A 25,728-nucleotide genomic window follows, 5' to 3' on the forward strand; every position below is an offset into this window, starting at 1 on the left:
AAAATGGCAGAATGGCTCCCTAACTCAAATTAATTTTAACTCTTTTTTTAATTGACTGGATTAAAAATGGCAGTGTCTTTTTTAACTCTTTCATATAGGTAACTTAGGTAAATATATTCATTCAACAGTATTCTCAATAAAATATTAATAGCAAAGGACTAAAAACAGACTCTGAATAGTAATCATATAAATTACTGTGTACTGAAGTTCTATATAGTTTCTCCCCTTTCTGATGAAATTTGGCTTCACAAGGGAGTTTTGTACATCATTTCTTTCTTGTGGCACTAGCTCTATAGAGTAGTTTGGTACAGCTAAACACAATGTGAGACACAAAATATTGAAAAGATTGGAGGGTTTGGTTAAACCTTAAGCAAAAAAGAGCTGAATCTGAACATGAACATGTTCATTTGGCCCTAAAGTCAATCTGTTTAACACCTTCATACTTTATTTTAATTAACTGGGAGAAAGTATTAGCTAGCTCTTGAATTCTAGGTCTTTGGGGAATAAAAAACTAAAAACAAAAAAAAAAACTCTTTCCTATTATCCTGATTATATTTCTCTCTTTTAAAGGAAAAAAAAAGGAAAGACCCAGTTTATTTAGGTTTCAGAGTAGCAACCGTGTTAGTCTGTATTCGCAAAAAGAACAGGAGTACTTGTGGCAGCTTAGAGACTAACAAATTTATTTGAGCATAAGCTTTCGTGGGCTACAGCTCACTTCATTGGATGCATGCAGTGCAAAATACAGTAGGAAGATATATATACACAAAGAACATGTATATATCTTCCTACTGTATTTTCTCTGCATGCATCCAATGAAGTGGGCTGTAGCCCACAAAAGCTTATGCTCAAACAAATTTGTTAGTCTCTAAGCTGCCACAAGTACTCCTGTTCTTTTTCCAGTTTATTCAGTCCAGCATACAACTAAATGCATCGGTGATTATTCCTTTAGTTTACATCTAAATTACAATGTACGGTATCTTCTCCTTAAGTAAGAATATACATTTATTATTGACTGCTTATAAAATTAGTGCTAGCAGATCATGAAATGAAGTGGAATTCGATGGGGGGAATGAAAATTTATATCCTTATCTCTAACTGAATACAGATTCTGTAAAATGCATGTGTAGGATATTGGCAACACTTTGACAAATGTCACCATTATCTCTTGCACAGGCACTGTTTTGGGCCCTTGTTCATCCTGTCCCTTAGTTTATATCACCCATGCACATTAAGACTGTAAATAACTTCAGCTATTTAAATACATAATCATGATATAATATCAATGGATTAGCAAAGTCCTTGCATAATTTTGCATGTATTTCTTTTTTTTAACTTATTTCTTCCTGCAGTGCAAGCTACTTTAGTTACACTGGAGACTAACTACTAAAGCAAAAAATGTGCCTATTCATCTGGCTTACACTAATATATGGATTTCTCCATTGGTAATAGTCATAAAAATGGAGCTGACATCCATAAATGGAATGGATTAGCTCTTATTTCTAGTTTTGTGGATTATGTGCTGCTAGTTAGTAAATACTTCTTTTCTATAAAACAATTGACTTGTGGCATTTGCATAATGTACTCATATTGAGTATACAACCATTATTCTCCAATTATACAGGACAATAACAATACGAAATAAAGACTTTTTTCAAAAACTATATAACTGTAGGTCGAGCTATACTAGGAAAGTAGGTCAGTAAAACTACGTCTCTCTCTCAGGAGTATGAAAAATCCATATCCCTGAGTTAGACAATTAAGCCAAACTAACCCTCAGTGTAGACAGTGCTAAATTGTTGGGATATCTCTCCCACTGACCTAGTTACCACCTTTGGAGAAAACCCTTCCTGTCAGCATAGGTAGTGTCCTATGTAGGTCCTAGGTAGCACCGAAGCACTGCAGTGGTGCTGCTGCAGTAGTTTAAGTGTAGACAAGCCCATAGTTTGTTGGAAAGGTAATACCATTGATCATATAGTGATTGGATGGCTCATTACATATGTGATTGTTTCCAGAAGTTGCTATTAGTAACACTTAAAGATTATTTAACAAAATGATCAGTTGTGCCAAAATCATTTAACATATGTTTAGCAAACAATTATTGCAAATACTGTAGAATCAACTTTTGGAAGTTGGACACCTCTTACAGAAAATAAATACAAGGCAACTTATACAAGCAAAATAAGGGGAAAAGCTAAAGACACAATATGAAGTATAAAGGAAAAAAATGAGTAGACTATTATGATTTTAAGGGCACAGTACTTTTTTATTGTATATTTTTCTCTTGTTCTTCTAATACTAGTGTAGTTTAGTTTGATGATTTATACATGTAGACTTGTTGGAGATGACAACTTCCCTCTCTTGCCCCCTCCCTTCACTCCCGGGAGCTTAGTTCACCTTGCAGTTGTAAATTTGGTAGTGTTACTATCAAGTTGCCTGACTTAGAAGCTGTTCACTGAATCTAATAAGAACCATAATTACTGGATTTAAAGAAACCTCCTCAATAAGCCTTTTATTTCATTTTCAACAGGGCATATATCCTCACTAGGATAGCTGCCAACCACCAAATTGTAGGCCGTTATTCACATAACACACTCTTTTTGGTAAGACAATTAATAAAATAAAGCATTAAACGTGAATGAAAAACACAAGGCCAAATTCTGCACTGATGTATATACCCCGTGCCACTGTACTGAATTTGGCTCTCTAACTACAGTACAGATGGGAGGTAGGAAGGATGGTCTATACAGAGCATTGGACTATGACTCAGGTGACCTGGACATGGTTCTGACACAGACTTCCTGAATGACCTTGGGTAAGTCTATGAATCTACCCTCTTCCTCAGTTCCCCATCTGGGAATGCGAGGACAATGACTGAGATATTCAGAGACGATATACCTATATGAATGCTTACATTTTATAGAGAGAGGAATAAGTGCAATATTAGGGAATTTTCATGTGGTACATATTCAAATATATATAAATTACTTATACAAAACCTTACAGTAATGTTTGTGTCTTGTTTTTCTTTTTACATGAACCAATAAAATATTTATGGGCCTGATTCTCCACTGTATTGCACCCATAATTTATACCTGTGCAAAATGGGTGGAAAATGACACAGCATACAAGTAGCAGCAAATTATATCCAGTTTGCACAGGTATAAATTATTATTTAGGGACACAAAGCAGTCAAGAATCAGACCCTATAAATCTGCCATAGTATTTGCAACTGGAATACTGTAGTATTATGTGAGCAAATCAAATCAGTCGAGCTTTACTTCGTATTTTGTGTAAAATATAACAAGTTTTTTAACACCCTCCCCCCTTTAAAAAAAACAACAAAAAAACCATAGGTAAGGATTGTTTTGTGTCCATTTAATTTTTAAGGTATATGAAACTAGTCTGCACAGCACAAGAGTTATTCATGAAAAGCAAGTATTTTAAGTTAGTTCTATGACTTTCTATTTCTTGACAAAACTGCAATGTGTATTTTACTGAAAGGAAACTGGTCATTGTTTCATCTTTGCAGTATATTTATGACAGCTGTTAAGCTGCTCGAATGCCAGCTGCCAGAATTAATTAGGATTATGTGTGAATCTTCTTCTGAATCCACAGACATTCATCGATTTATTTAAGGTCTCTACCACTGGCATCAATCAGGGTTAAACTAGAAGCAGTTACCTGCTGTCAGATTGATACAGCTGGTGTTGACAACTAAGGGCTATTAACTGGATTTTATTATTGTCTCAAAAAAGTGTTCAAGATTTGTACATTGCCCTAATCATTGAAATGAGATTTTTTTCTGGCTTTCAGGAGGAAAATTTACTGCAAGAACAAACAGAAGGTTCCTCACAATACAAATGGTGATGATGATGATTGATCAGAATGCACAGAGAAGAAGGTTCACTACACCTCCCTAATGGATTACTGTGCATGCAAGTTATAAATATGTGTATGTATGTGTGTGTATATACACACCCACACACCACTCAATATTTTCAGACTTGGTGATTAAAATCTATACTTTGGCACCAAAATTAAAAATGACCTCATTTTCAAAGGTGCTGAGCACCCACAAACCCTACTGTCTTCAGCAGCATTATACTCCATATTTACATTAAACCGAATAGAATATTTCAGAATATGGTCTAGGGCTCCAAGCTGGTTAACAACTTGCTAGTTCATCACTGCTGAGAAGCAACATGACTAGCAGGATCCTAATAGAACATTGGCATCTTCTCAACTCACTGATTTAACATATTTTCCAGGGATTATTTTTTGTTTATGGCCATAGCCAGAGTTTAAAAGGGTGTCCTTTTCTAATTAAAACAAGTTTATTGACATGCCCCACTTGAACTATCTTTACACGGAAAAAAAAATCATTATGATTAAGCCTTCCCTCAAGCTTCTTAAAAGAGCACCTGGGAACTGGGCATCAGAGTACATTTTTAAACAGCCATAGGAGTTCAGAAAATCAGAAGTCTAGTATAAACGTCCCTTATAGACAAGAATGTTTACTCAATCCATACATCCAGCACATATTATTGGCAAAATTATCTGGTGTTTAATTTGTGTTTTGGAGTTTTCCTCATAAAGATTCACAAACCATTGATGTTAGTTACGTAAATTAGATGCATTTATTTTTAACTGCACGTGAGTTTCAAAGCGTGATTTGTTTAAAATACATCAAAACTAAGCGTCTGTGATATGAGAAATGCTCAGTACCTCCAAAGGGGTACTCAGTAACCTACAAGATTAGGCCTTTAGTGAACATCCATTATCATCTACTATACAGTACTTCAAGTAACAGAAGGGAAAGGATTTGGGAGAACATCACCAGCAAGTGAGCCTAGAAAAAATATTTAAAAGGATGATCCACAGAATGTTGTGGGAAACTCCAACACCTCTTATAGACCCTTTCAAATTACCAAATGAACCAAAAGTTCTTCCACAGAAGCAAATAGAAGACAAGTGTTCTTATGTTCACTTCCTCTTTCTTAATGCTATTTATTGTATCAAGAACAAACACAGGGGCCAGAGTTTGATCCTTACTCATGTTGAGTAGGCCTCTTTTCATGAGTCATCCCATTGGCATCATAAATAAGACTACACTATCTAAGAGTGCAGAATCTATCATAAAAGATGTAGGATATCACAGAGCTGGATTTGATATAAAATCTAAATATTTAAATAGATAAGAAGAATAGAAACATTGTAATCAAGATAGCAGCATGGAGACATGACATCCACCTTGGGCCCAACCCTACAAAGTCTTAAACATCTTCAACTCTCACAGATTTCAGAGGGAATTGGAAGATGTTCTTGGTCACAGATCCTAGTGAGTTCCCCTTCCTGGACACCTTTAGGATGGCTGTGAGGGAAACCCAATCCTCTGTGCTCTGGATCCCCTGGGATGTGTTAAGATTCTGGACAGAGTCCAGCCACTATCCCAATCTCAGAGTATTTAGGAGGCAGACCTTCTGTCTGGCACCTCTTTTCTGAGTTGTAACTACAAAATGCCATGTTTGTAAAAACATTGTGCACTCGGTATCCTTTGGTGACACTGAAGCCAGCAGAATAACATTACTAGTATATCTGAATTCTTATTATTTTAGATTTATATCTATAAAAATTCTACTGTATGATCTATTCTGAATTGCATCTCACTAGATTCTATTAAATCTTTTAGGTATAGTTTATAGGGCAGTATTATGGTATCCTATTGATTTGTATCATCTCATCATGTTTCAGTAATTCCTATTAAGTTATGACCGCCTTCTATTTCAAGAAACCCTAGTTTTTACGTATAAGATTCTTGCATTGATATAGGGATGGTGGGACATTTATTCATTTTTATTTTTAGCTGTCTAACTATTTTTATCTCCCTAGCCTGACACTCTTCTGGTATTCCAGAATTTAATTCCGTGATCTCAACCTGTTCTTCCTTCAGTTCTGATATAATTTCTCTTTTAATCCTTTATTGGATACAGAGTTGTTTTTAGATTACCAGATGTCTATGTCTAAACTGAGTGTTCCTCAATATCTGTCAGCTTTTCCTCAGCATCTAAATTAAAATCCCCTTCAGACTTTGCAAATCATCTCTGCCAGCAGTCATGTTCCATTTTGGTAAAATTAGAGCCCATCCCTTATGCATACACTCTTACTGATCCACAAAGTTCCCAAGTGCTTTTAAATCCTCCTTCTTCACACCAACATTTTATCCATTCATTGTGCTTCTGACAATCTCACATCTGTCTGAACCTGCATGTACAAACAGAAGCATTTTACGGAAACACACTACAGACACAAGCAGCCTTTATTGTAGTAATCTAAATTTAGCTTCCATGAACTCTCTCTTACACATCCTTAGATCACAACCACAGGCTTATCCTCAGCACCATCTAGTAGTTTATTTCTAGATATCTCATGAGATCTGTTGCCACCAAGCGGGGAAACCACTGAATAGTCCTCACAGTCATAACACACTCTGCTACCTCTGATTGAATTCCATATCACCATTGATTGCTGATGTCTCACAACTGTAACCCCTCTCTTTTGTGACCTCCTTAGTGTATGAGGAATGATCATTGATCAGCTCCCTTTACCTCTATCAAAAAGTGTGTCCCAACTCAAAGAGTTTGTCCTCCCATTCCACCTGGGTCTCCCTCACATCATAAGTCACATTTTTGTCCATTCCTGAAACAAATTAAAATGAAGGTTTCATCTGGTTTGTTTGATCACCACATACTTTATGTAATTCTTAGCAGTATAAAAACCACAGGGAGAAACTGTTGCTGTGATAGATACCTGGGTTTCTAATTTTCCACCTAAATTGCCTGATGTCAAGCATTAAAGAAGCAAATCCACTAGATCAACAACAGCAATAACAAGTGTGTTATATTTATCTCACAGTCCTTTACGACATGTTTCACTGATACTGCGTCTTTATGAAATTCATATAAAAGATAGACTTACGAAGGGAAACATTCAAAGCAAATTTACGTTGCTACTGGGAGTTTCTGTATTTCTACAGATCCACTTTACAAAATTCCATCCCACAATTTCATGTGCATTTGTTAAATATATTGTGAGTCTTGTGTACTTTATGCAATGAATTGGATGCAAAACTTTCAAAATCCTCCAATATTCACTATTTAATATTAAAGGAGAGAGGGGAGGTCAAATGGTCTGAGGATAGTCACATGAGTTCTAATCCTAGTGCTGATTCCCTCTGTGATCTTAAGCAAGCTGCCGAACCTCTCTTCCTCAATTTTTCCATATCTAAAACTGGGATACTGCTGCTCTGCCAGTTAACTTCACAGGGACATTGTGAGAATTACCTGATTTTTTTAAAGCCCTGTGAAGACTAAAAGTGCTAAGTATTATTAATGTCTCATATATTCTTAAAAGAAAGTATATGTGTTAGGAACAAAGCAATCATCACAACAATATCCACAAGAGGCACGTAGCTAAGAAAGAACATCACTGATTAAAGGTTTATCTAAACGTAATTGGAGGTGTGTTTTGCAGCTTCTGTAGACATACCTGTGCTGACCTCTAGTTAGCTCACTAAAAACAGCAGTGAGGATGTGATGTCATTGGCTTCAGTGTGGGCTACACAATTCCCCCTGAACCCCCGGGGAATGTACTTGCTTCTGCAACCCTCATTGTCTTGACCTCACTTCTATTTTTAGCAATCTAGCTAGATTTCAGTTAGTGTGGGTATGTGTACATGAGATGTAAATCACAGCCTGGCTGCTATTTAGACACACCCTAACTGAACAGAAGCATCTAAACTGCAAAACAAGAGTCCCAATTTTAACCTCCAGTACATTGGTTCATCTCCCACTGAAACCTGTGGGAAATGTCATCCATGGGGTTGAAATGGCTGAGAGTTTCTGGTGGGGTCAGAAAACATGCTGAATAGCTTATTAATAGAACTACTGCTGTTCTGAAGCTGTTCATTTAACTTTAAATGCAATTTGCCCACAATCCTTTATATCCAACAAGTGAGTAACTGGGATGTCCTTCTCAAGGGACTGAATTAACATATGTCATAACCAATAGTCCATGGAACATCATCTCTTTTATCTCCTTGAAAGTGACATCATATGAATGACTAATGGGAATGATACAGACAGTGCTTCCTATTTCTTTTTTCAATAGCCTGTTCTCATTTGTGAGTTTTGAATCAGATGTTCTAGCACAAAAGCTGAGTGACAGCTGGCAAATGAAATGTTACCATGGTATTACTCAACAATAGAAATCTATTACACATATAATTTAAAAGAAAATCAGATTAGCCACGGCACATGCCTCAATAAAGATTTAGACTACGATTTTTGTTTAAAGGGCAATATGGTTTCAAAATACGGACTTATCTTCCTTTTAATTTTATTGTTTTATTTCCTTCAAGAGAATGCAGTGTTTGTAAACAGTGTCAGATTAAGCGTCCCAGAACCAGAAATCTTCTGTTTATCTAGAGGAGAATTATAGCGCATGTGGTTCAAGCTTCCTTTCCTATTTTGTTTTGTTTTGGAGACATCAGCCTGAATGAGAAAGGACAGTTCACTCTCCCGGAACATTCTGTCCTTGGTATCTCTTCTGAGCCTGCCAACACAGGCACCAAACATGCTGGTGATTTTTGTAATATTGATATCTGTCCATCATTAAATGGACTGATGCCAGCAACTCATTTCCCATTAAGAATGTGTATAGTCCAGTGTTCAAATTTCATGTTTGTTGGCCAGATTATCAGGAAACATAAAGAGAATTTCCTCTATAGCTCCCTGGTGTGGACATCTCCCTTCCCACACTGGTGTAGAGGGAGCAGCAGGGGCATGACTGAATGCAGAGAGGGCATAGTGGAGAAATAGTGGGTTACACCTATCCTGCAGTGGCATAAGGACCATTAAGAACCTTATGTCCGAGGCCTGCTAGCAGCTTTACATTGTGTTGGGGCTAGAGCTAGTCCTGAGGATCAGGGTTCCCACATATATCTCACCTTTCTGTGCCAAACAGAGGTCTGAGGAGAGAATCTTGCCATTTGTGTTTACATATATATATAAATCCATTTCATTTGTTGTCTTTGATGTCACTTTTCTGGCATCTCGAAGCATTAAAAATCACAAACATTATTTACTTATACACACACACACACACACACACATAATGTTTATGTGATTTTTAATGCTTCAAGATGCCGAGAAAGTGACATCAAGGACAACAAATGAAATTGATTTATTTCTACCATCCAATAAGCATGCAAAAATCCCTGTGATTTGCACAAATAGAACTCAGGGCAGTACTGGGCATAATATTTGCATTTTAATCTAGAACTGCTATAGATAACTGCTAGACAGACTTCCCTGCGTCTCTAGCCTGTAAATCTGGCAGATTCTTACTGTGCTCCCACACTACTGTCCAATATGCAGGCACAGGATTTCTGAAACTTTGATTTACTGTTCCATTTACAGTGGCCAAAGTGTGTTGTCAAGAGAATTCTTTACGGACAGCTTTGAATGTGTCAACTTTAAGCACTATTTCAAGTTCTCTAACTGTGAACTAGCCTAATCACCATCAGTTTCTACAACTATGCAACCTGACACTTTTTAAGATAGTCTCCTGAAAACCAACATAAACTGGATTGAGAGTTTGGGTTGATAATATCTGACATTACTGCTGTAAATCTCTTCTATTCTGTTCCAAGTGGCTTCCAAAATTAAGTAGTCATCCCTAAATGTTTAGTGAAATTGGCAGCTGATTTAATGAGCACATTAAACTTTTATTTATGAATTACAGAGATATTGTTAGTGCTGCAGTTCTATAATAAGCAATATAACCAACAGTGCCCCTATCAGAGAATTGTCCTGTTATCCTGGCTGGAAGAAAGAGATACAAAAGCTGTAATTCCAAGCACAAAATATAGTCTTACGTGCCACATGAAAAATCCTGGACATTCCAATGCACTTAATAACACCTTCAAGATATATACGTAATCAAGTAGTGCTAAGTCAAGAATTGTTTCCCAAATATACAGCTTTAACTTGATGCTAAAGAATCATTACAAATAAAGCAAAGATTGGATTTTTGAAAATATTTAGGAACTCATTTGTGCACCACATGCAAAACCTGAGATATATCTCCACTGCCACAATGATCAACAGCCCCCTCAATGCACTTTTCAAGATTCATGGATCCTACACAGACCTATCACAACAAATGGTGTACCTCATCCAGTGCTTTACATTCCCCAATAACAACTATGCGGGTGAAAGTATAGAATCACTATTATCTTGAATGAACTCACACAGGAAATTGATAAAAGACAAAAACACCCCATCACCTGTGCGCAAACACTTTTCACAAAGCGATCACTCTCTGTCTGACTTAAAAGTCCTCATCCTCAAAGGAAACCTGCACAACATTTTCAAAAGATGAGCCTGGGAGCTTAAACTCATAACTCTGCTAGACACATAAAATCATGGACTGAACAGTGACACTGGATTCATGGCATATTACAACAATCTGTAATGCACTAATCCCCTCTTTTTGTCTTATGACTACAGAGGTGTTATCGGGCCACTCTAACTTGAATTGTCCCTTAGCATATATTGTAAGTACTTATACTAAAAATCTATTTCATTTTGCTGTGATGCTGAGAGTAACTTTCCCAGACTTGAAGAAGAGCTTTAGACTCATAGATTTATAGACTTTAGGGTAAGAAGGGACCAATATGATCATCTGGTCTGACCTGCTGCACAAAGCAGGCCACAGAACCCCACCCATCCACTTCTATAACAAACCACTAACCTATGTCCGAGTTACTGAAATCTTCAAATTGTGGTTTGAAGACCTCAAGCTGCAGAGAATTCACCAGCAAGTGACCCATGCCCCACACTGCAGAGGAAGGCGAAAAACCTCCAGGGCTTCTGCCAATCTGCCCCGGAGGAAAATTCCTTCCCGACCCCAAATATGGCGATCAGCTAAACCCTGAGCATGTGGGCAAGACTCACCAGCCAGGACTCAGGAAAGAATTCTCTGCAGTAACTCAGATACCATCAGATCCAACATCCCATCACAGACCACTGGGCATACTTGTCTGCTGATAATCAAAGATCAATTGCCAAAATTAAGCTATCCCATCATACCATACCTTCCATAAATTTATCAAGCTTAGTCTTAAAGCCAGATATGTCTTTTGCCCCCACTACTCCCCTTGGAAGGCTGTTCCAGAACTTCACTCCTCTAATGGTTAGAAACCTTCGACTAATTTCAAGTCTAAACTTCCTAGTGTCCAGTTTATACCCATTTGTTCTTGTGTCTACATTGGTACTAAGCTTAAATAATTCCTCTCCATCCCTAATATTAATCCCTCTGATATATTTATAAAGAGCAAGCATATCCCCCCTCAGCCTTCTTTTGGTTAGGCTAAACAAGCCAAGCTCTTTGAGTCTCCTTTCATAAGGCAGGTTTTCCATTCCTCGGATCATCCTAGTAGCCCGTCTCTGAACGTGTTCCAGTTTGAATTCATCCTTCTTAAACCTGAGAGACCAGAACTGCACATAGTATTCCAGATGAGGTCTCACCAGTGCCTTATATAACGGTACTAACACCTCCTTTTCTTTGCTGGAAATACCTCGCCTGATGCATCCTAAAACTGCATCAGCTTTTTTAACGGCCATATCACATTGGCAGCTCATAGTCATCCTGTGATCAACCAATACCCCAAGGTCGTTCTCCTCCTCTGTTGCTTTCAACTGATGCGTCCCAACCTAAAATTCTTATTATTAATCCCTAAGTGCAAGACCTTGCACTTTTCACTATTAAATTTCATCCTATTACTATTACTCCAGTTTACAAGGTCATCCAGATCTTCCTGTATGATATCCCAGTCCTTCTCTGTGTTAGCAATACCCCCCAGCTTTGTGTCATCTGCAAACTTTATTAGCACATTCCCGCTTTTTGTGCCAAGGTCAGTAATAAAAAGGTTAAATAAGATTGGTCCCAAAATCGATCCTTGAGGAACTCCACTAGTAACCTCCTTCCAGCCTGACAGTTCACCCTTCAGTACGACACGTTGGAGTCTCCCCTTTAACCAGTTCCTTATCCACCTTTCAATTTTCATATTGATCCCCATCTTTTCCAATTTAACTAATAGTTTCCCATGTGGAACCGTGTCAAATGCCTTACTGAAATCGAGGTAAATTAGATCTACTGCATTTCCTTTGTCTAAATAATCTGTCACCTTCTCAAAGAAGGAGATCAGGTTGGTTTGGCATGATCTACCTTTACTAAAACCATGTTGTAACTTGTCCCAATTACCATGTACCTCAATGTCCTTAACTACTTTCTCTTTCAAAATTTTTTCCAAGACCTTACATACTACAGCTGTCAAACTAACAGGCCTATAGTTACTCGGATCACTTTTTTCCCCTTTCTTAAAGATAGGAACTATGTTAGCAATTCTGCAGTCGTACGGTACAACCCCTGAGTTTACCGATTCATTAAAAATTCTTGCTAACGGGCTTGCAATTTCATGCGCCAGTTCCTTTAATATTCTTGGATGAAGGTTATCTGGGCCCTCCAATTTTATCCCATTAAGCTGTTCAAGTTTGGCTTCTACCTCAGATGTGGTAATATCCACCTCCATATCCTCATTCCCGTTTGTCATCCTTCCATTATCCCTGAGCTCCTCATTAGCCTTATTAAATACTGAGGCAAAGTACTTATTTAGATATTGGGCCATGCCTAGGTTATCCTTAACCTCCATTCCATCCTCAGTGTTTAGCGGTCCCACTTCTTTCTTTGTTTTCTTCTTATTTATATGGCTATAGAACCTTTTACTATTGGTTTTAATTCCCTTTGCAAGGTCCAACTCTACATGGCTTTTAGCCTTTCTCATTTTATCCCTACATGTTCTGACCTCACTAAGGTAGCTTTCCTTGCTATTCCCACCCTTCTTCCACTCCTTGTAGGCTTTCTGCTTTTTCTTAATCACCTCTCTGAGATGCTTGCTCATCCAGCTTGGTCTACAACTCCTGCCTATGGTTTTTTTCCCCCTTTGTGTGGCTTAAAAGCTTGTTTCTTTCACCAACAGAAAGTTGGTCCAATAAAAGATACTACCTCATCCACTTTGTGTCGGTAATGGAAGTTTCATATCATCCAGTGGGGAAATGTCTGTGAATATCCTCTTCCCAATTGGGTGTGCATCCCAAGGTTAAATAACAGCTCTAGATATTTACTCTATTTACTATACTTTCAGTTGGAGATTATAATTCATTATACTTTCAGTTGGAGATGATAGATAGATAGAGATAGAATCTCCAGCTGAAAGTATAGTAATAGCTGTATGTCTAGGATAGAGCTGTTAATTTTACACACACACACACACACACACACACACACACACACACACACACACACACACACACACACACACACACCCTCTACCCTGGTATAACGCGGTCCTCTGGAGCCAAAAAATCTTACCACACTATAGGTGAGACAGCGTTATATCAAACTTGCTTTGGCCCCCCTGCTCCTTGTCCCCTGACTGCCCCCTCCAGAGACTCCCATCCATAATCACTTCCAGGAACCCACCCTTCCTGCTCCCTGTCCCCTGACTGACCCGTCCCCTTTCCACACACACCCGCTCCCTTACAGGCACTCACCGGCAGCGGCAGGAAGCAGACCAGCCTGGCCCCAGCCCGCTCCACTCCACCAGCTCCCAGCCACGGCGTTCCGATTCCTGCTGCCAGTGAGTGTGGGGAGATTGGGGAAAGGACGCTCCCCGCACTCACCTGCGGTGGGAAACAGAGTGCCGTGACCCCAGCCCACTCCACTTTCCTTGCTCTGGCCCCAGCCGTGTCGCTGGGGTGGGAGATTGGAGAAAGATCCCACATTCACCGGCAGTGGTGGAAGCGGAGCAGCCCGGCCCCAGCCGCTCCACTCCACCAGCTCCCAGCAGCAGCACTCCACTTCCCACCACAGGTGAGTATGGGGGGAGTCCTTTCCCCAACCTCCCTGCACTCACCAGTTGCTGCACTGTATGCAAACTGCTGTTATATCGGGTCATATTATATCGGGGCAAAGGTGTGTATGTATACACATTATATGGGAAATCAAGCAAAGAAGCATAAAGTAGAACCACACATTGTTTCAATACATGATCAGCTCAAACAGTTTTCATGTCCTGGAATCAGATCTGTGTTTTCTGCCTCAATGTTAATGAGGCATTCATTACCCTTTCTCAATTATTGTGTGTTCCACGAGCAGATCCTTCATATTTTATTTTTATCTTCTAGGTAGAAGTGGCACACTAGGGGCACATTTCCTTAAAGTGTACACTAAGTACTCAAGATGCATCAATATTACTTATCTTAAAGTGCAATTATATCCATAACCCTATATGTGATAAAAAAACCTCCTTTTTTCAGCAACTTGAATCAGTTAAAAAAAAACTTCAGAATTAAAGACAGACTTGGTTAATCTGTAAATTGTACTCATGACCAATATTGCTCCTTAGCCATAATGGTTCTTTTGGTTTGACAAGTAAAGATGGACAATGTTACCCATTGTTCATGCAAGCCTAATATGACCCAGTTATCCCTTTGTCAGTCTAAAATTGCCTAGAATTATTAGCCAATCATCTTACATAAAATCACAAAGATCTATGAGCTATGGTAGTGCTATGTTCGCATCTCTATGTGCTGCGACAGAGGAAAGCTTAGTAATCCTGTACCACAGCAGATGATGTGATATAAAACCTTGCAATAGGATTTCCTCTCAAGCATTTTCTGTATAGGACTGAGGAAGGAGTGAATTAAGATAAACTATAATGTACAGCGGTAGCAAATTTGATGATCACTTTTATTATTTACTTACATTTTAAAAAGGGGGAGGAGATGCAGGGTTTCCCACCTCTGTGTGCTCAGAAGATCAGGCTTGTGTCCGATCAGTAGCACTGTAGTATATCAGGATTTTTCAGCTACTTTGATTGAGACAGGATTTGTCAAACAAGCATCCAATCTCAAATAAACAATCCTAAAGTAATTTGAAAAACCCAATACAAAAGACAATAAGATATAAAGCTACATTGTCTATCTATCCATGTCTGTATAGCACTCTTATCATTACAGTATGTGAGCACCTTTTCCTGGTGTCACTAAACACTGCATAACTCCAGGAACTATAGGTACAGTAAATCTCAGATACAGCATCAAGGACCAAATTTTATCATCATATTAGTTTGCTTTTGCAGAGGATGGGAGAAAGGGTGGTAAATAGGTTCACCGTGTTACCTTTTGTGTCTTGTCCTCATTATATGTATTTTGCATTTCAAAATTTTCTCTCTCTCTATTTTAGGATTTTATTAATACCCAAAGCTATAATATTTGAATATATTCCACTTTACATTGGCAAAGCAAAGTCCCTAGTGGATTTTATGGAGTCTTCTATTCTTCTTTCCCTGGTTCTGAGGGGTTTGCTTGGGACAGGAATGGTAGAGAAGTGAAGTTGTTGTAAATATCATTCAGGTTACAGTTAGAATATGGTATTCATTCCCCACATAGACAGAACTATTTACATTTAAAACAATGATGGAAAAAAAATCTCTGTGGTAATAAGCTGAGAGCCAATGCATGATGCTGCATTTCTGTTGCAAGAAAAACTCCAACACTCATTTCAGTGGCAGTTTTGAGTGCCCAAGGAACAAATCATTGGCCTCTGACTTCCAGTGAGTAAAGTCCTGTGGTCAAAGTAGAATTTATGCATAACAGAAGAGAGGAAAAATATTAATTAGGTAAAACATCACTTGGTCAATTTCCAGTGCATCGTACAGATTTTGATGTATCCTACTAAAATTTAATTGGAGCAGTTAACTACTCCTCCAGCCTCTGTGCAACTCTGAACATTGGCTGCCTGATACTTTAGGTTGTGTCTTATCTTTCATTTCTGAAGACACTTTTCTCACCATTGCCCCCACCCCATCCAACTGGTTGCCAGCTTATTCATGCACCAGAGAAGAAATAATGATCAGTGTAACACACACACACACACACACACACACACACACACACACACACACACACACACACACACACACACACACACACACTCAGTCATGGCTCAAACAAATTTTATCTTATAATGCAGCCCTTATATTGTGTATGTATTTCTGAACACACACGCACACACACAATACTAGAGCTGCATCAGATTAGTATATTTGTTTGAATCATGTGACATGAGGGAACCTGTCCACCTGTCAGACATGCATGGCAACAGTAGGAATGCTCAGAAAGTGAAGCATATGATACCATAATATGATTTGTCCTTAGCAGACCAAAAGCAATTGTTTGCCAAAAAACTAATGTGAGTAATAGTTCCCAAACACAGAAATGACAGTTTACACATACAGTACCTAAGTATGGATCAAGTGGCAGTATGCTTGCCTCTTTGCCCAAGAATGGCAGATCCAAATCCGACCCCTGAAATTGATCTTACATCTAATTCTAACAATGAACAGCAATATAATAGATCCTACTAGGTTTAGTCATACATACTACACCAAAATGTTTCAGAATTCCCAGATTTATTTCATCTCCAAAGCATGGGATAGGAAAATTAGTCGGATGTGAACATAGATAGTAAGGGTTAAAAATTTGTGGATAAAATATTGATATTCACATTAATTATATGCTGACGTGGGGAGTTGTTTGTACCCTAGTATTCTAAAAGAAGGTCTAATTTTCAGCTGATATAAATCAACATAACTGCACAGAAACAAATGGAGCTATGATAATTTACATCAGCTGAAGATCTGATCCCTATACAGTATGTAAACTGCATTATTAATAGCTTTATTGTTCTCTTTGCTTACGTGGCAACATGTACGAAACACCAAAACATGGGTTATTTATTTATTTACTTATTTTAAAGCAGCAGGAAAAGTGAGGGACTTTCTGAATTTCAATTTAATTTAAGCACAGTTTTGCATTCATATTTTGTATGATCCACTAGATACACAAAATATAACACCAGAAGACTCAGTTTAACTTTATGGGAGTTGGGAGTGGGAGGGAAGGATGGAGAAAATTCATCCTGTCTAAAATGTACACATTTAAAGCTTATATTACTATCTGTGTGTCACTTCAGCATTTAAAGAAAAAATAAAAAATTACCTTTCCCACATACTGGGGTTCAGAGCCCATGTATTCCTCCAGCACAAAAAACTGATTCCATACCCAGCCTCGTTTGACCCGCTGGGCGGATGACCTCCTCCCTGGGATTGTGACAACATTTTCTCTCGGCTGTGCTTCTAAAGTCTGTTGTAGTTGTGGATGCAGTGGTGTTAGGAGACCTCCATCAAACAGGACCCAGAGAAGCAGGGATAAACAGTTCCTTGTAAACATTGGCAAAGGCTTCCCTACAGCAAGTAATAAAAACTCCAGCACTTAATGTAGAGCTGTAGAATCCAGGTTTGAGGTGTCTGTGGCCTCCACCACTTAGCTTCAGATTTTATTGCGGAAATGCTAATGCAGACATTAATCCTTCTGATGACAAGGTTTTTGCCGCATTAAATTCCATCTAAAGGGACCTATAAAAGAGATTTACATGGCAACATTAAATTATGTAAAATTACATTGAAGTGTTCATCAAAATTCTCACACCTAGTTAGTTTCTTGAGACAGAGAGAGAGGATCAGGAAGCAGAGTTTAAAAAACTAGTACTCTTTTGCTGATAGCATTGAGTTGCTGGAGGATACTGCACAGTAACTGTAGGAATGGTTCATTCTTACTCTGTTTAGTATTACTTTTGTGTCTGTCTGAAGATAAATGCTCTTTTTAGCCTAGTTATCAAATAAATTAGTTACACCTCAGCGATTTCTAATATACTTACTCTTGATTCCTGCAGAAAATATTGACATATAGTGTACCAAATTATTAAGAGGTGGGATGCTGTACTTTTTTTAATCTCCACCACAAAATATAAACCGTGGAAACATTTCCCCATTCTTACCATAACTGGAGCTATACACAGACAGCTTTGCATTGAACCTTATTCGCAGACAGATGAAAGTGTGTGAATTTCACAGGAACTAAAAAGGATGAAAAGGAAACTATGCCAATACAGCAGAATAAAATAAAGCCACTGATTAAGAATGCATGTGTCATGATTGGCGGTCTCTTCTCAGGAGAAGCCTACTGTTAAATGGCAGGGATGTTGCAGTTCAGGAGTCGGCTGGGTCCTGAGCTGCTACCAGAATAAAACAAAATAAAAACCCTCCCCCCGCATTTCTAACTTATGGAACTTTTTCTCTTTTTGTTTTCTTAGTCTATCTACAAACTTATTGATCTGTCTAATCTTTCTCTCTGCCTCTGGAAAACAGCGTTTAAGACATCAAATATTTTTTTACCAGGAGCAGTGAGACCCTGCTAGGGGGAAAATAGGAGGAAAATAGCAAAAGAGCAGCAAATGGGGAAAACTGCAAAGCTGCACACACACACACACACACACGAAACTGGTAATGCAAGACATTGAGAAACATTTACACTGACATATACCAAACCTACAGATTAAAAAATAAATCAGCACAGTAACTATGTGGCTGAGACAGAACTATCATATCAAGGGAGTTATTACAATTGTAGTGACCCTGTAGCAGCCAGATGCCAACAATGAAAAATTATATTGTCTGTCTGTGTACTTGTCTCAGTGAGTCATATTAAACACATTAAACTGTTAACCCTAGTGTAGAATATTTCATATGACTGATGAAAAAAATGTTGTGTTTTCCAGCCAGTGTAATTACAGTGGTGGTGTTCTCTCTCCCTCTCTATTATTTTTGTATTTATGAAATTATTTGATTCATTGTCAGCAGTTAGTAAAATGGCAATGGTAGAAGTATTCAAAATAAGCAGTTACAATATTTAAAAAAGAATGGATCAAGTTCAGCCCAACAAAAGTCTGAGCACAGCTATCACAGGAGTCTTTGCACCAAATTCAGTGGGCTATAAAAGGTGAAAATTAGCACGCACAACACCTACCTATGGTCTGATTCAGAGCCTATTAAAGTCCATCTAAAGATTCCCATTTACTTCATTTGGCTTTGGATCAGACCCATACCTTTTAACTCATGCCATTTCATGCCCAGCAAAAGCTGGCTCTCTTGTAAGTGAACTCAGGGCTCAACAGATGAAACGTTGTTCTCAGTTTCACTGGTGAAAATCCACAGAATCTGCACTGGAGTCAATGGAGTATCTCTGGATTTTAGAATTAGGTAAACATTACAACCTGTCTACACACAGCCCCATTGTGTTGGATTTCCACTAACATTCAAGCAACTGAAGTATGCTTGAACAAACACTCAGAGAATATTCTTGCACAGGTAAGTATTCATAGTCAGCAAATGTTTCTTGCCATGATGATGATGCTATGATGATGATGATGATATGCTGGTGGAATTGTCAGGATTAGTCCCTTGGCATTTTTATGGGGCCCAAGTATGTCTGTTTGGTGCATCTCCCCCCTGGGCTGATATGACTGCTCCTTCTTCATTGTGTGCTGCTGATGGCCAGCAAAGGCAATCATTCTTATTTTCATGCCAGGGAAGCAGAGTTGTTTTCTGCCTAACTTACACCTGCACCCATCATGTATTTACAATACCAGCAAGACTGGGACTCCAATGGAGATCTTGTGCACAACAAAGATAGGTTGTTCAAAAGTTCTATGTCTGATGTTCTAAGGCAAAATGCAGTTTCTCAAGCATGTTGTAAATTTCTCCCAGGGTTTAAGAGAGGTGCATTTTAAATCTTAAAAAAACAAAATGCAATTTATATCACCATGGAATTTACCACTTTGTTAGGGCCATAGTGTGCCATTGACTTTTAAGCAGAAGTCTTCACTGATTTCAGTGAAGACTTCTGCTACTAAATAGATAAATAAATAAATAATCAATGTTGCAACATGGCCTTTAGTAAAGACGACACTGCAAGCTACCTTACTGGGTATATTTTCTCATGTTCAAACAATGTCAACAGTTATTTTTCCTTGTGCATAATGTGCTTCTTTCAGTAGTCATGATGCAGTTATTATTTCTTAGGCCTGGGCTACACTGGGGTAGGGGGGGAATCAATCTAAATTATGCAACTTCAGCTATGTGAATAATGTAGCTGAAGTTGACGTACTTAGATCAACTTACCGTAGTGTCTTCACCGTGGTGAGTTGACTGCTGCCGCTCCCCCATAGACTCTGCCTGTGCCTCTTGCGGCGATGGAGTATAGGAGTCGATGGGAGAGCGCTCAGGGATCAATTTATCATGCCTAGACTAGACACAATAAATCGACGCCTGCTGGATTGATTGCTGCCCGCCAATCCAGGGAGTAGTGTAGACATACTCTTACATATAGGCTCAATTCTCAGTATAAAAAAGACACATAATTATGAGGTTAGGGAAATGTAACAAGCTTTGAGGATAAAATAAAGTAGAAAAAACCTACATATCCTAATCATAAAGGATATTTCTCTTCTTCCATCCCCCCCAAAACCATTACCACACTGGACTCATTGCAAGATTTAAAGAGCAAACAAAGACATGCACAGATATTAATAAAATGGGATATTAAAGTGCAGTGAAAAGGTATTTAGTTAAAATGACTGCTTGATCTATATTTTGAGAATGGATTAAAGTTGGTATATGTAATATGGGAAAAATAAGGAACAAGCCTGACCCAAATATTTGGTTTTAATAAAGATACTTTCTAAATTTATGCAAGACATTTCTCTTTTAGGTCTGCATAATGGAATATTCTTCGGTAACAAATGAAAATTATTGATTGTCAAACTTTAATACTCCCTCAAACTTCAACCTACTTTTTATTTGTTGTCTTCTATAGACACCAGCCATAAGAAAGGATTCTATTGTACTACAGCTCTGCATACATTCTCAATATTGGTACACATAAAATTTCATTTATTTTAACAGCTTTATTTATTTAACAGTTCAGATGATTTTTTTGTGCTTCCCTCTTTAATGCACATACTGTATACAGCATTGTGTTAATCAATAATTCAGTTCCAGGACTGCCAGCTCCTCGTGCCTCTCTTGCTCTGCAGTTGCTGAGTTTTTACCTAGTTTGAATGACAAAATTCCAACAACCATGGATCATCCAAACAGAAAACCACGTCTTCTCCAAATCCCCAGTCCCAGATTGGAGCTGAAAATAAATAGTGACAGAAAAAAGCTCCAGGAGAAGCTAAAAATCATTCTGTATTCAATTTAACAGCTATACCACTGTCCTTTATTGAGGAGGCTCTAGTCAATACATTATAGTTCTCCCAGCAGATCTCGGCCTCCGGCCACATCCTTCAGCCAGGGAGCTTTTAAAGTGTTATATGGCACCAAAAGTAATGTAAAGAGACTGAAGGACTCTAGCGAAAGGGGAACAGTTCCCCTGTGTCTGGAAGGTTGGTATATAATAAAAATATATGATTTTAAACCCTTCTCTGTTGGTCTGTTCACCTGCTTTCCAGCATCTCAGCTGCAGTAGAATGTTATGGCATTAGTGTGAAGCCCCAGTGTTGCTGACATCTTCTACCTGAACTATCTAAGTCACTGTGTGTGCATGGGGAGGAGAGAGGGGAGGAAGGTGATGACAGGAGTGATATGTGGAATTGAGAAGCAGCCTCTACATCAGCTGCAGCAGAGTTCACCATAAGAAAAAAAAATCTGTATGTGGACAGGCCCAGAGCTTAAAAGATGTCTCTTTAGCAGACACATTTCCCACTCTTTTGCATGAATCTTCTGCTAGATTACACTTGAGCAATTGGAGATTGAGGCAGAGGTTCAGAAGAAAGGAAAGAATAGTTCTTTAAAAAAATAAAACTTTTTGCTGACAGCACCAGAGGAAGACTGGCAGAACTGACAAACAACTAGTAAATTTAGCAATGCATTGGACACCCATTTTGTTGACATTGTACTTAAATCTGACAGAAGTATTTCAGCCATATTTTTTGGTCACCAAAAAAAAATAAAAACCCAACCAACAACAACAAAAAATTAAAAAAAAAACAAAACAAAAAACACAAAAAATAAAAACAACAACAAAAAACCACTTGCAGATTCAAATAAACCAAAACATATTGTGAATTTGAGTTGATTTTGGCTAAATGTTTCAGATGAAACATTTCAGGAAATTATTTTTTTGGAAATGTCCAAATGAATCCTTTTGATTTTTCAGACTAGATTCACAAGAGGATTCAGGTGCCATTCACAAAAGAAGAGTAACAAGAGCCAGGAAACATTCCTGAGATATGAGAGACCCAAGTTCAAAACCCTGCTCTGAAGCAGGGACATGAACCCAGGTTTCCACCCCCTAAGGAATTGCCCTAACCACAAGGCTATTGTCTATTCTAGGACACAGCTTTCTCAAGCTGTTCTGATCAGACCTAGATTCAAGTGTCTGCTCCAGAGCAGCAGTTCAGACTTAGGTCACTCACAGGAGTACCCCTTGCCACTGAGCTGTTGGGAGCACTACCACTTGAATCTACTTAATTTTAATTTCTTTTCCTTTGCTTTTTTAAAAAAAATCCCCAAAACAAAACAAAAAATCCTTTGTGATTTTTGTTTATTTGCCAAAAATTCTGGTTTTGTACAAACACAAATTATTATTTCCTTTATTTTTCTGAAAAGTCCATTATTCATAGATTCCGAGGCCAGAAGGGAGAGAGTCCAGCAAAGTGGATCGAAAATGATCAGGGGGCTGGAGCACATGGCTTACGAGGAGTGGCTGAGTGAACTGGGTTTATTTAGTCTGTAGAAGAGAAGAGTGAGGAGAGATATGATTTTAGCCTTCAACTACGTGAAGTGGGGTTCCAAAGAGGAAAGACTGAACTGGGGAGGCAGTCCTAGCTTGGAAAGAAGAATCCTAGCTTCTGTATTAATGAACTATACCATCACGGTGAGACACTACTTGATTTAAATCCTGTCCAGTTTATAGAACTCAGATTATAATTTTACTTTTTATTTGTTAGGTAACCAACTTTAATCTGTAAATTTACTACTTTTAATCACTTAAAATCTACCTTTCTGTATTAATAAATTTGTTTTATATTTTACCTAAAACAATGGGCTTTGCTTGAAGTGCATGGGAAATCTGCTCAGGAACAAGAGCTGGTGCAGGAACAAGAGCTGGTGCATGTCCTCTCCACACTGAGGGAGGGCAGACTGGGTAATCAATTTACACTGTTCAGGCTTCTGACCAGGGCAAGATGATACAGCCCTGTGATCCTAGGCTGTGGGGAATTGGCTGTAGCCTCTCTATTGTTGGTTCATGAGCAGCTTGCAAAAGTGTTCATGTAACTCATTTGAGTGTATCCCTGCCTTTAGACGTCTGTGTAAGTGCAGTACTGGGGGGAGAGGAGGATTTTCAGCTTGTCACAACACCACAGTGTGAGAGGGAGCCCAGACATAGAGCTCAGCAGTACCCAGTTCCAGGTTGCACCCCGGGGAACCTGTCACAACATGTTTTCTAATCCTTTAATTATTCTTATGGCTCTTCTCTGGACCCTCTCCAATTTATCACAGCTCTAATTGTTTTGGGCAAATAGGTACAATGGCTCTATAGTTCTGCCTATATATATTTATGTATCAGCATTTTATGTTTATTGAATTGTGGTTTTGTTTTGTTTTTTCAGCTATGTCCTGGGCCCAATTTTTAAACTTGGATGCCCAAGTTTGGTGCCTAAATCCTAACATTAAATGTTTAAAAGTGGTATCCAGGTCTCTATGTGCCTGATAAATATGCAAGGGGTATTTTGGCAACCAGTTTAGGTGCCTTAGTTTGAAAATTGGGCCTAGAACACTTTTGTCTAAACTCTGTGCTCTGTTCACAAGTCTGGTGCTCATCTAGCCACCAAGCCATGTGTCGAAGTGTGCTGTCCTATATTTAGCTTCCTATACAGTAGATATTAGCGCAGAAGGTTAGATTTTTATCTTGTTGAAAACCAGTTTCCCCTCACAGTCCTATTTGGACTTAAATATTGTTACTTAAGTCTTTAACCTGCAGAGGAATCTGCAGGGGGAGACCACCTTCAGAAGACTGGAACCCTAAAGAAGTCAAAGGGACATAATACGCATGGACTCCTTTGCAGGAATGAGGCCTTATCCTTTTTTTCATTTGGTTACTTTCCCTGACCCAACTTCTCTATTAGCAGTGCACCTGGCTGACTGCAAATAGGGACATTCCAAAGAAACATGATATGTAAGAAATCTTGTTCCTATTTACCTAGTCAATACAATCCAAGTAAAGTAGTTCAAGACTAGAGCCAGGCATAAAATAGTTTTTCTATCTCAAGTTTTGAGATTTGGGAAACATTTCTCTTCCTGGATCAGGACAAAATGTCATTTTTTGTTTCAAACTGAAAATCCCCCAAAATTCAGTTTGGGTCAATTACAATGTTTTGTTGGGATTATTTTGAAACTTTTCCTTTTGATTTTTTTTAAATGCATTACATCTTAAATTTCAAGATGATTTCAATAGTTTTCCAAGTAGAAGAATTCATTGAAACTGATACTTCACTGTGGAAAAGTTCAGTTTTGACGAATTAGCATTTTTTATGAAAAAAAGTTATTAAAAAATTCCCAACCAGCTCTATTCATAACATGCAACTGAGAAATTGACTCTAATAATTTATTAATAATATCAGTTTAATGCAGTATTATTGTTACTACTTGAAACATTCTAATACTAAAATTAAATTAAGTTGACAAACAATGAACAGCTTGAATGAAGGATTGCTCTAAGAGCGGAAGCGCCTGCATGCTACAACACTGCCATTGCAGCCTTTAGCGAAACATATTCTGGTACAGAACAAAAGGATATCCTCCCTGAGCATGGCAGTGGCTACACCATTTTATGGAAAGGACAATCATATGTCCTTTGTGACCACTAATCTGCCCATAATAGTCAAATCTAGAGAGAACTTTGAAACACAGACCTAAATGAGCTTTGTTGTTTATAAGGTAACTGGTGGAGTAAAAGACAGCAGATGAGCTATAGTCCCATATAGACTAACAAGAAACACTAAAGTTCCATGAAGCACTCAAAACTGTCTTCAGTCCAGCAAAGATGATAATTACACCACTGTGAATGGATGTGAATTGCTTACTGACAAAGTATCCATTATGCGCTGATGGTGGAAACATTTCAACAGCCACTTTAATCATAAATCAGTTATTTGAAAGAACACTTTTTGCTTATGTGAAACACCAGCTAATGCAGAACAACCATCTTCCTACCCATAAAAAAGTTTGAAAAGTCTTGGTAATAGTGAAAAATGATAGATCTGTGCCAGATGGAAAACCTACTAAGATGTAAGAATGTGTAATGGATGACCATCTAACCTCATTTATCTGCAGCATCTGGAAAACAGAAATAGCATTGCAACAGCTAATAGATTTTGAAAAATATTAGAACAGAAGGATGGGCCTGGGACTCATGAGGTCTAGGTTCAAGCCCCACTTTTGCTACAGACACACTTTGTGACCATGGGAAAGTCACTTAATCTCTCTGTGCCTTATTTCCCTATCTGTAAATACTGGGATAATCAGATCCCTACAACCTTTTCTATTTAGATTAGCTCTTTGGGGCAGGCAAGGTCTTTTACTGTCAAGGAAAGGAGGGATTTTGATTTTGTTGCGGGCTGGTCGGTGCTTCAGTATTACAA

At 38.3% G+C, this 25,728-nt stretch overlaps 1 protein-coding gene across 2 annotated transcripts in view; it reads right to left on the reverse strand.

The window, feature by feature from the left end:
• The window catches only part of CDH12 (cadherin 12), a 623,017-nt gene that overhangs the window by 216,202 nt on the left and 381,087 nt on the right, over nt 1-25,728 (reverse strand). For both annotated transcript variants that reach the window (XM_030551749.1, XM_030551748.1), the window contains one exon: nt 17,184-17,599. In XM_030551749.1, the coding sequence (XP_030407609.1) occupies nt 17,184-17,414 (231 nt within the window). In that variant the 5' untranslated portion in view covers nt 17,415-17,599. The remainder of the gene's footprint in view (nt 1-17,183; nt 17,600-25,728) is intronic.

Source organism: Gopherus evgoodei, chromosome 2 (genome assembly GCF_007399415.2).
Source record: "Gopherus evgoodei ecotype Sinaloan lineage chromosome 2, rGopEvg1_v1.p, whole genome shotgun sequence".
NCBI lineage: Eukaryota > Metazoa > Chordata > Testudines > Testudinidae > Gopherus > Gopherus evgoodei.